This window comes from Camelina sativa, chromosome 17 (assembly GCF_030686135.1).
Source record: "Camelina sativa cultivar CO46 ecotype springtype chromosome 17, ASM3068613v1".
NCBI lineage: Eukaryota > Viridiplantae > Streptophyta > Magnoliopsida > Brassicales > Brassicaceae > Camelina > Camelina sativa.
In genome coordinates, this window is record NC_141896.1 from 13,117,543 (window position 1) to 13,129,325 (window position 11,783).

The window sequence follows — 11,783 nt, forward strand, 5'->3', positions numbered from 1 at the left end:
TAATCAAGCTACTGGTTCATACTACGAGACAGAGACTTGAACGATGAGATATCTTATTTCTCAGAACACTATTTCGCTTCACACATTTCTACAGCAAGCAGAAGAAGGTAAAACTCTAAATATAATTATTGAACTTTTGTATCAACGTCTAAACTTGAGAAAAAATTTTACAAAATAAACTTTTACAGGCAAATTCGGCATGAAGAAGGTGAAATACCTGTATATCCTATACCAGTACCAGATATATTCACTCAAGTGGGTCGTCCAAGCGGTAAAAGTAGTGAATTTTGGTTAAATGAAAAAGATTATAAATGCGCACATGCATATGTTCTGCGCAATTGTGCCTATTTCCAGCCACATGAGAGGTATTTTTGATTTACCAAGGCTATTTATAACCATATATTTTTTGGTAAACATGACAATATTACTTATTGTTGATAAAACATAGATTGTTGGAGGCGCAAATTCGATATGAATATCCAGGACTATCTGATGAAGATGTTAGGTCGAAAAGAGAAGAAGATTTCCATGAATGGATTAAGCAATATGTATGTTTTACTATCCACCTATTCACTATATCAACATGATAAATATTATCTTCTAAAATTTTGTATATATGATCTGCACAGGTTCGTGCTGGTTTTGAAAGTTTTCCTCCATGGGTCCATGAAATCGTGGACGGTCCTGAAAATAAAGTCAAGTCATGGCCTATATATTTTACAAGAGGTTATCTGTTTCACACAAAAGCTCACGGTCTCACTAAAAAAACAATGAATTATGGGGTATGTGTCCGAGGACAAACTTATTCTGATACATCTGACGAGGACGATTTTTACGGGACCATTGAAAATATCATAGAGCTTACCTATCCAGGATTTTTGAATTTACGGGTCACACTTTTCTATTGTGAATGGTATGACTCTACAATTGACAAAGGCACTCGAATACGCGATGGAGGCATTGTTGACGTGTTGTCGTCAAGGAGATACCGACATTATGAACCGTTTATATTAGGTATTGTTCTATTTTAAATATATATTTATAGATATGTATATATATATATATATATACATCTAATTGGAGACCTGTTTTTTTTATGTGTAGGATCTCAAGCTGATCAAGTTTGTTATCTTTCATATCCTCACACTAAACGACCTCGAAAACTATGGCTGAACGTTCTCAAAGTTAATCAGAGGCTTGTTGTACAAGGAAACTTAAAACAAAAGGAGGTTGTTATATTGCAGCAAACAGTTGATGATGGAATGACAGATACAATAGAGGAGATCGTAATTGACAGTTTTGTAGATGGTAATCATCCTAATGAAGAAATTGATTTTGAGATCAACGATGCTGAACCAGAAGACGAATTTCGTGGCAACTACTCATCGTCGTCTTCGTCTTCAGATGAGGATGAAGATGATGAAATTGAAAATGAGGAATATGAATAATTATCATGTTCATTATTTGTGTTTTTGTAATTTTATTGAAATCTCAAACACTTGTGTTATTGTAGTTTTATTGAAATTTCCTACTTGTTTTCTCCACTTATTTGTCACAAAAGAGTCATAAATTACCACTACTTTGTGACCACAACCTGAAACTGTGATCGAATTGCTTCTGTTTAGCGACTGAAAATTAATGTTTCATATATGAATACAAAACATGTAATCTTATACATTTCTACTTATACCTGACATATATTAATTACTAAATTTTTAAAACAAGATCAAAAAAACACCAAATTTTACAATTATGTTCATATTCTCCAAAAGATGTTGTAAGGTCACATGTGTTTTATACTTGAAGAGTAGTTAAGGTGCTATATCTTTACAAAATCATATACAAATTATTTTGTTTGATATATTATCAAAATTAAACTCTTTAATTAGAGTTAACAAGATCAAAGAGTCATATCCAATTAGTATTCGGTGATCAAATCTTGACATAAAATTATACTAATACTTTAGAGTCACAAATAAGTCACAGTTTGAGACTAAAGTGTGACCGATGGGATTGTTTGCGACTGTTTTACGACATTCTTGATTGTGCATATATAACACTTAGTCACAATTGAGTCGTAAAGTACAACTGTTTTACGACTACGGTGTCTTGCTCCTTTTAAAAAATACGGAAAAAAATATAATCAATATTTACGGCATTCGTCCTGTTTAAGTCTTAAAGTGAGTCTGAAATACGACTGAATCCGGGTTAATTTGTGACTACAACCTGAAACTGTGATGGAGTTGCTTCTGTTTAGCGACTGTTTAAAATTAATTTAAGAATTTTTCTAATATGAATACAAAACATGTATCCTTATACATTTCTACTTACACCTGACATATATTATTTACTAAATTTTAAAAACAAAATCAATAAAACACCAAATTTTACAATTATGTTCATATCCTCATAAACATGTTTTAGGGTTACATGTGTTTTATAAAGGAAGAGTAGGTAAGGTGACATATCTTTACAAAAAACATTGACAAATTATTTTGTTTGATATTTTATCAAAAGTAAACTCTTAAATTAGAGTTTACATGATCAGAGAGTCATACCCAATATGTTTGTGGTGATAAAATGCAAACACAAAATTATACTAATATTTCAGTGTCATAAATAAGTCACATTTTGAGACTGTAGTGTGACTTAATGTATTATTTGCTACTGTTTAGCCACTTTGTTTAGTTTTAAAAAATTATTCTTTTCAGTCACAAAATAGTCGTTAAGTACCACTACTTTGTTACTCTTTCCCGACGGATTGAAAAATTCTCCAAAATTTTCGTGAAATAATGAGCAGTAATTATTTCCCCCCCCCCCCCAACATTAATAATTCCCCCCATCAAATTAAACCACAAACCCTCAAACCAAATTACCCTAAATCCCTAACCCTTTTAATTATTTCCCCAAACCCTCTTTCTTCTCGATTTCTCTAAACTCACCCTCTCTTCTCAATTTCCCTTTCACATCTCCGAAACCCTAACTCTCTGAAATCTTCTGCGATGAAATCCGGTGGTGGTCGTGGTTCTAAATCCGGTGGTGGTCGTGGTGGAAGATCTGGCGGTCTTGGTAGATCTGGCGGCGTTGGTAAATCTGGCGGCGTTGGTAAATCTGGCGGCGGTTCGAGACCAAGCCGAGATGTTGCTTCGTCGTCTCAGTCCTCTAACCCTTCCTCCAACAACGTGACTTCAACACACTCACAACACTCTCAACCCTCGCTTCCATCTCAGTATAGGCCGGCAACGATGCAACAGTACTCTCGACAACCTTCTCCTCAGCCCCAACACCAAGGCTTTCAACATCAGCTCCACTCCCAGATGCAGCAGCCACCACCACCTCAACCACATGATCCGCCGTATCAACATCCGGCTACTCAGAATCCGGGATACCAACCGCCGGTTCATCTTGGATATCAACCACCGCTTCACCATCCGGCTTATCCACCACCGCTTCAGAATCTGGGGTTTCAGCCGCCGCCTCCTCAGCATCCGGTGTATCAACAGCTTCCTCCTCAGAATCCAGGGTTCCAACCGCCGCCGCCTCAGAATCAGGAGGATCAAGAGCATCCACCACCGGCTCAGAATCAGGAGAATCAAGACTTCCAACAGCAGCTTGATGCTTTGCTTGCACTTCCTGGTCGACAGCATCTACCGTTGTTGAGTCCGGTTCCCATCCCCGACACTGACAGTATATGGTAAATTATTTTTTTCTTTTATTTTATCATTTGAATATCTTTTTTTTTTGATAAAATGTGAATTATATTACCGAATGGAACATTGTTATTGTTTTTGTCTTTTACATTAGATTATTGTTTTGTGATTATTTGTATCATCTGTTTTGTGATTATTGTTTTGTGAGTCATTCGTTTATGTTTGATGGCTTCTCCTTTATAACTTAGCACTCTCATATTTATGTAACAGGTTTGGACGAGATAAAGGAAAGCTATCTCGTGTTATTTCTGGGATTTTAAGAAGAAAGTTTGATGGTCCATATTTCAGCTGGAAGGTTACCCCCTTACACATACGCGAGAGATATTTTAGATCCTTTGCGGTAATATGTTGAAATTTCTTTTTTTTTTTTTACTATTCTAACTTAATGAGTTTGTCTTCTGTCAACTATCATTGACACTTACTTTACATTGTTGTGCTGTGTAGGGGAAATACAACTGGGATGTTGCGATTGCTGAGCTTGTGAGAGAAGGATTTGTGAAGATAGCAAAAAAAAGAATGAAAGGAATTGTAAGCCAAGCAAAGACGTATACTGAGCCACCGATTTGGATCAAACCAACGCTTTGGAGACGAATGTGGGAGCACTGGGACACACCCGAAGCTAAGGAGAAGAGTTCTAATGCATCCCTTGCCCGTAATTCTGATCGTGACGGTCTAGGACTCCACAAACATCTATCCGGCCAGAAATCTTACTTGCAAATTCAACAAGAGTTGGTAAATGCTTTAAACTAACTAAAATTCTTTCATTTAAATATTTCATTTTCCACACTTAACATTCTTCTTATCCATTGTAGGAAGAAAAACTGGGACGTCCTGTATCGCTGGAGAGGTGTTTGTCGCAACACATACAAAGCCAGATGGAAGTTTTGTTGATCAAAAGGCAAAACAAGTGGTTGAAGAATATGAGAAGAACATAGAAGAGGTCATCTCTCAACTGGAAGTTGATGGTTCTGATGCTACAGACCCCTCGTCTCACCCAACCCTTCCCATTCAAGAAAAAGATGACATTTTCCTGAAGGTAATTACTTCTACTCACATTTCTTTGTTTTATGTTGATTGTCTTATTTAGCTAACTTATGTATCTGATTTGATTGATATACTTTTGACTAATGCTTAAGATTCTATATGAGTTGATAATCTGATTGAGTGATACGTGTATATGTGATTTTGTGTAAGATTTTGACATAAAACTTATAATCATGATTCTTCTTCTTGCATTATGTTTGTCTTGCGAATGAAACTTGCATTACTTTTGACTTATGCTTAAGAGTGATACTTGCTTATCTCTGTTTATTTTCATTAAATTGGTTTTTTATTAATCAAGCTACTCTTTCTATGTGTTAGTCTACTGTAACAGATGCCAAGGGAACCCCTATGGACTTGGAAGTCTGTCCGACATAATCAGCAATGGGAAAAGAAAGGCTCCTCATCCAAACTCTACTCCTACTTCACTCTTAGAGATTCAGCCACTTCTACTGCCACTGCTACTGTGATGATTCGGTTGCACCCAGCCAATGCTACTGCTACTGTGATAATTTGGTTGCACCCGGCCGATGTTACTGCAATAATTAGGATATTATTTTATTATCAACATGACAAACTCGATCTCCATAAATTTTAAACTAAAAAATAAAAAAAATTTACTCGTTTTCTGGAACGTATGCTACATCATTATTGTTCCATTCCAGACCCTAAAGGCACAAATTACAAAAGATCTAATCATAAATTTTAACACTTCGAATATTTTTGTTCTTGTGAAGAAACCAATTAATAGAGAAGAATAGAGGTTAACAGAGTGAGTAAGAAGAGATCCGTAAGGAGAACAACAATTACTTTGGTTGCGGATCGGTCCATTGAGAAGAGCTTTTCTAGGGATTTAGGTCGTATATGAAGAAAGGCTTTTTTGGTTTTTAAATATTAGTTTGGGACAAAAACTGTTTCAAACATTCTCTAATTATTATTACAAGATTTTCCTATATATTTTATTTTTTATATTTTTTTGCCTGCACCTGATCTTCCTAAATATCAATCGCGGATGTTGAGAAAATATATATTTTCCTTTATAGTAATTGGATATGAATATGCACAAATTATATTCTATATACTAAATGTCCAAATTTAAATGGAACAATTTGTTATGAAAATTTTATTAAATGATAACAATCAATTTTTATGTTTTTAGATTGGAAAACAGTACATATTACCTCTTGAAATTCGTATTGATTTATAAAAATACGTATTGCGTTGAAATTCGTATTACGGTATTTACCTAGCTTTAATCAGTTTAATGGAGAGAAATTCATATCCCGTTTGGTAACACATCCTACAATATAACCAAACAAGACATTTTGATAACTCATATCTTGTTTAGTAACAAGTTTAACTCTGCAACCAAACACCCATCTTTAGGGCCTTATCCCACTCATAAACCAAACACACACGAAGAACTCAAAGGATTGGGTAAAGACAACAATGGCGAAGAAGAAGGAACTGTTATCAAAAGCCCCGTGGAGAGGCGACGACGATGATGACTCTGACAAGTTTAGCGGCGCAAAGCTTAAGGTCACAAAGGATTCTGATGGTATGTCGAAGATGCACGTCCCTAGCCGCGGTGCCAAAAAAGGTAGTCTCGCCGATGATGATGATGATTTACTTGAGATTGATCCTCAGCTTCGTTACAGCTTCAATCGCAACTATCAGGTCTCTGAAACCCTCTCTCTCTCTTTATTGTAATTCTAGGTTTCGTATAGTGAATTTGCTCCTCTCTGTATCTGCCTTTAGGAAATTGGGGAAAATTAGTAGTGAACAGTGTTATCTTTGCCTCTGTTACATCTTCTCACATCTTTTGATAAATGGGTATTGGAGAATTGCGAAAAAGATTCATCCTTTACGTTTATGCAATTCTCTTATACAGTTTTGTGTCTAAGATTAGATAACACAATCAATCAATCTAAGCCTTATGTGAAGGCTGAAAAGAATGGATTTTTTCACTCTCTTTTGTTACATGAAGTTACGATTTCCTACACATTGTATCGAATTCAAGTTAATGGATTGAGTGCAAATGGTTCATATTCTCGCTTGGTTAGAATCTCATATATCAGATTCACATTTCAAGAACAGCTGCCATATATGTAAGATTGGTTTTAAGGGATTAATTGTATGTTAAGAGCGGTTGGTGTGCTTTAGTGGAACAAAACTGTGTAATTTTGATGTAAACCTTCCTCTCTTTGGCTATATACTTCAATTCGTTACGAAAACTATCTTTGGTAGTTCTGGAGAGTTTAATAGTTGCTTGGTAAGGTTTGTGAACCTCTCTATTGTTAGGGAGATACTTTAACGCTACTTCTGTTCAAATGGTTTTTTCATTCCTTTCTGCTTATTTATATATGAATGAGTATGTTTCTAATAGAATCTGAATCATGACACACTGCATGCATCTCGAACCATCTTTACATTCAGAAAACATATTTTATGCATTTACAGGGTGTTCATAAAGAAGCAATTTGCTGGATAGCTTTGATTTTCTTTTTTTAGATAGTAACCTCAGACTAGAAACTTTGTATCTTCAAAATCCTTTTCCTAAGTTGTGCAGTCTGCCTCTCTATTACAGTTCCTGCAAAGAGTATTCACTATAGACACTTTGGTGAAGCCTCTTCCTCCTGCCATGGGATTCAACGTCTCTCGCAACTTGAGCTTCTTCACCCGCATTTTCACTCAGTTCTTTGGTGAGCATGATTTTCCAAATACCATCTGTTAAGTCAAATGTTTTCTTGTCGTGTACTCGTGTGATAAAAGTTGTGATGACAATCTCAGTGTTTTTCTACCTTGACCCCGTCAATGACCCTTGATCTATTGTGCTGGTATGTAGTTTTAACGGTTGATGTGGTATGCAGATCCTGAAGGCATTGCAAATGCCCAGAGGTCTCTGGGGTTGGGGCAGGAAGATAAAGCTCGCCGTGTTCGTTGAGATGTGGCCATCATCCAAGCTTGTGAATGAACCCAGCTCTGTTAGAATGATTAAAATATGTCCTCAAAGAGATGTTTTGTCTTAAATTCTCCACAATACAATGAAATTTCCAAGTTCCATTTTAGCATTAGGCTTCTGATTTCCATCAAAATATACCACTTTGGTTTAAACCCTAGCTTGGTTCCATAGCCGGGCTATGATAGCCCCAACAGTTTAAAGTTTGGAACAATCTGATACATCTGTTTACTCTGCTGACAGTTCACGTTGCTAAGGTACCAGATGGGGGGATTGAATGGTCGATAGATAACTAAACAGTCCCAGCATAAGCCATCTGAAATGGCATTTTCCCCAAGAATATTAGAATGCCACATCGATAGCTCCATTGGCAGTAGTCTAGTACAGAGAGTGAGAGGGTAGATGATAAAGGGTAGGGTAGAGGTAATGCTGAAGGATACTTACTTGGATAGAGTCAATAAGTGATTAAGAGGACTCATGGCCTAGGTTTGTGACTTCCATTGCACACTAAGGAAGGTACTTAGCCTAAGGTCTCCACTCTCCCCAATGGAGGAGGGCCTACATCATCGTTTGTGGCAGTGGGCGAGGCTCCTTCCCTATCCATCTAGTTCTAACATTCTAATTTGGTACCCAATGTTTAAACCTGTCATGCAGTTTTAATTAACCTGCAGCTACGTTGTCGATACAGAGACAATTTAATGTAATTATAATTACAGGCTCTATAAAGATAATCTCATAGCGACGTCTTAAATTCACCAAATATGTTTGATCTAATACTTGTCTCAAGATTTACTTTTCTTGATAAATAATCTAGATTAATCTATCTACAAGAAATTAGTAAAACAAAATTGCTCCACAATTGCAGATATGGTTGTTCTTATTTTTCCATTGTGGAAAAGTTTTGGAATTCTATAAAACAATTGAAAGTTTACAAGTAACTAACAATTAATTATATTATATATCTTACGTAGTTTTTTTGCCTAAAATAGTTTTCTCTGTCTTTGATGAGTAATGTGCCAACTGTTACATGAATTGACTTGTGACACAAACAACTGGAAAGCAACACATTAGACTCTTGAGACCCATCACGAGATTGCATGCATGAGACGCCTGTGAATATAGCCGCAGCTAAAAAGAAGTATGTTAGTGAGAGAGAGAGAGAGAGAGAGAGAGAGAGAGAGAGAGAGAGAGAGAGAGAGAGAGAGAGAGAGAGAGAGAGAGAAGAATTAAAAATAGAAACCAACTGTCACAAATCTATCAGCACATGAAACCAATTATAGAAACCAACCAACCAACCAACCAATCACACTTGTTCAGTATATAACTGTCAACTCCACTCAAACCCTATTCAAACTCATTCTTCTTAAGATCCATTGACAGCATTTCAATATTTTTCAGTTTAATGGGTATCCTCCGTTTTATGTTGCTGGTTAGTTTGGGATTGGTTTTGTTCGGTTTGAAAACGACCGTGTCACAGCCACAACAGGCACAAGTCCCTTGCTTTTTCATTTTCGGTGACTCATTAGTCGATAATGGAAACAACAACAGGTTGGTTCAATTATGCATTTTCATTATATACTATGATTTTTATTTTACACAAATTCATAGTAATAATTTGAATAAATGCAGGTTGATTTCGCTTGCGAGGGCTAATTACCGACCTTACGGAATTGACTTTCCCCAAGGTTCAACCGGACGGTTCACCAACGGTCGCACCTACGTTGATGCACTAGGTATTTATCTGCATTTCTTATGTACCAAGCGTTTTGCATTAAGTATCGTACAAATATGTATATCAAGGCCGGCTCAACACTAGTAAAAATATTTTACATATACCCAAAATTTGAATTATAAGTTAATAATTATAAGAAGCTACTTTTTGGAACTTAAAACCATTTTAAAGTTCATATTTTGTTAGTTTGTTTACTAAATGAGTTAACATTTTTTTCTTTGTTTTTGTAGCTCAAATTTTTGGATTTCGGACTTACATTCCACCATATTCTAGGATTCGTGGCCAGGCTTTGCTAAGAGGTGCAAATTTCGCATCTGGTGCAGCTGGCATTAGAGATGAGACCGGTGACAACTTGGTACACAAACTATAAGTTTTTCTTTTCTTTTTCTTTTATCTGTCATCAAAAGTTTAAAAGCAACATCAATTCTATTATAAACAATTAAACACTAACCTATAATTAAACTGCAAAATGTTTTTGTAGGGTGCACATACTTCTATGAACCAGCAGGTAGAGCTGTACACGAGCGCAGTTGAGCAGATGCTTAGATACTTCAGAGGAAACACAAATGAGCTGCAAAGATACTTAAGCCGTTGTATCTTTTATACCGGAATGGGAAGTAACGATTATCTCAACAATTACTTCATGCCTGACTTCTACTCAACCAGTACCACTTTCAACGACAAAACCTTTGCAGATTCCCTCATTAAAGACTACACACAACAGCTCACTGTAAGGGTTGATCAGGAATATGCATAATATGTCTCAATACATTATATTTATCTTGATTCTATTTTTTTTTATATAGCGATTGTACCAATTTGGAGCTCGGAAAGTGGTTGTGACTGGAGTCGGACAGATCGGTTGCATACCTTACCAGCTGGCCCGCTACAATAATCGTAACAACAGTTCCGGAAGATGCAATGAAAGGATCAACAATGCAATTGTGTTGTTCAACTCTCAAGTCAAGAACCTAGTGGACCGTTTCAACAAAGGTCAGTTGAAAGGAGCCAAGTTCGTTTACCTTGATTCTTACAAGAGTACCTATGATCTCGCTGCCAATGGAGCCGCTTACGGTGAGTTACACCTTTAAACACATGGTATATACTGTATATTAGTCTTATGTTTTCATAAAATGTCTTATTATTGTTTACGTTGATCCTACAGGATTTGAGGTTGTGGACAAAGGTTGTTGTGGGGTGGGAAGGAACAATGGTCAAATAACGTGTCTGCCGCTGCAGACCCCGTGTCCTGACCGAACCAAGTATCTCTTTTGGGATGCGTTTCATCCGACAGAGACTGCTAACATATTGCTTGCGAAATCTAATTTCAACTCCCGAGCTTACTCTTACCCCATGAGCATTCAAGAACTAGCCAATCTTTGAAGAGAAGGATATCTTTTTCTCCTCTATGAATGCATATATGTCATGTAACATGGCTATTATAATGTGTTTCTTTCCTTTATGTTAAACTTATATTTCTTTGAAATAACTATTGTTTCTGTATTGTTCCTCTCACTTACTCTAGTAATGAGAGAAAATATAAGAAAATGCTCGCTTTGATTGAAAAAATTGTATTTACAGTTCTATTTTTGGATTTAGTTTCTTAGCTCCTTTATGAGCTTGTCTTTTCTTTTCCTAGTTTGAGCCTTATTAGAATAGAGTCAAAGAGACGATAGCTTTCTTCTCTTCTCTTCTCTTTACAACTGTAACACCCATACCGCCTTATGGGCCAAGACAAGGTGTTATTCAAATGGTCCCGCCAAAATCCTTCTTCCTTAAAAATAAAACTCTTCAATCTTGTTTTTTTAACCTGAGGGAAAAGATAAAAGGGTGTACACAATGACGACATTCTAATCACATTCACCAATCAATGCATAGCATAGAATTAGACTCCACATTCTTGACATACATCCAACCAGCATAACGGTTTCACATAATACTTAACCTAGCATATTCATAACATTACTTAAACCATATTTAAACACCAACGCATTCATCAATACACACATTCATCATCAATATCGCTAAACCAAAATCTCATCAGCTTAGCATGGCACGAAACCAATCTCAGGCTCGTCCAATCACACAGCACGAAACAAATCTCATGTTCGTCCAATCACCAGGCACATAACCAATCTCAGGTTTGCCCATCTCGAGTCACGAAACAAATCTCATGTTCGCACCCTCACGAGACGCGAAACAAATCTCATGTTCACGCCCCCCATCACATAATCTCATTTCATATCATCATTTAACAATTATCATGTTACACATCAACTCATTCTATCATGCATCATATCATCATATCATCATACCATGTCATCATACATTATAATTATAT

At 36.3% G+C, this 11,783-nt stretch overlaps 2 protein-coding genes and 1 pseudogene across 2 annotated transcripts; 2 read left to right on the forward strand and 1 right to left on the reverse strand.

The window, feature by feature from the left end:
• Positions 1 to 6,020: 6,020 nt before the first annotated feature.
• LOC104757736 (uncharacterized) lies at positions 6,021 to 7,819 on the forward strand. The gene is made up of 3 exons (XM_010480504.3): positions 6,021 to 6,428; positions 7,339 to 7,453; positions 7,622 to 7,819. Exons 1-3 carry the CDS (start codon positions 6,201 to 6,203, stop codon positions 7,693 to 7,695), a joined length of 417 nt encoding a protein of 138 aa, XP_010478806.1. The 5' UTR covers positions 6,021 to 6,200; the 3' UTR covers positions 7,696 to 7,819.
• Positions 7,820 to 8,969: 1,150 nt separating this feature from the next.
• On the forward strand, positions 8,970 to 10,945 carry LOC104757735 (GDSL esterase/lipase At1g33811). The gene is made up of 6 exons (XM_010480502.3): positions 8,970 to 9,258; positions 9,340 to 9,443; positions 9,673 to 9,797; positions 9,924 to 10,172; positions 10,249 to 10,516; positions 10,608 to 10,945. Exons 1-6 carry the CDS (start codon positions 9,113 to 9,115, stop codon positions 10,823 to 10,825), a joined length of 1,110 nt encoding a protein of 369 aa, XP_010478804.1. The 5' UTR covers positions 8,970 to 9,112; the 3' UTR covers positions 10,826 to 10,945.
• Positions 10,946 to 11,438: 493 nt separating this feature from the next.
• Positions 11,439 to 11,593, reverse strand: LOC147923633 (uncharacterized; annotated as a pseudogene).
• Between the last annotated feature and the right edge of the window lie 190 nt (positions 11,594 to 11,783).

Excerpts from the sequence above, each read along its gene's own strand:
- LOC104757736 (XM_010480504.3), top strand. The coding sequence starts at position 6,201 with ATGGCGAAGAAGAAGGAACTGTTATCAAAAGCCCCGTGGAGAGGCGAC. Across the intron at positions 6,429-7,338 it reads GCTTCAATCGCAACTATCAG|TTCCTGCAAAGAGTATTCAC; the intron begins GTCTCTGAAACC and ends TCTCTATTACAG. Across the intron at positions 7,454-7,621 it reads CATTTTCACTCAGTTCTTTG|ATCCTGAAGGCATTGCAAAT; the intron begins GTGAGCATGATT and ends TGTGGTATGCAG.
- LOC104757735 (XM_010480502.3), top strand. The coding sequence starts at position 9,113 with ATGGGTATCCTCCGTTTTATGTTGCTGGTTAGTTTGGGATTGGTTTTG. Across the intron at positions 9,444-9,672 it reads CACCTACGTTGATGCACTAG|CTCAAATTTTTGGATTTCGG; the intron begins GTATTTATCTGC and ends TTGTTTTTGTAG. Across the intron at positions 9,798-9,923 it reads ATGAGACCGGTGACAACTTG|GGTGCACATACTTCTATGAA; the intron begins GTACACAAACTA and ends ATGTTTTTGTAG.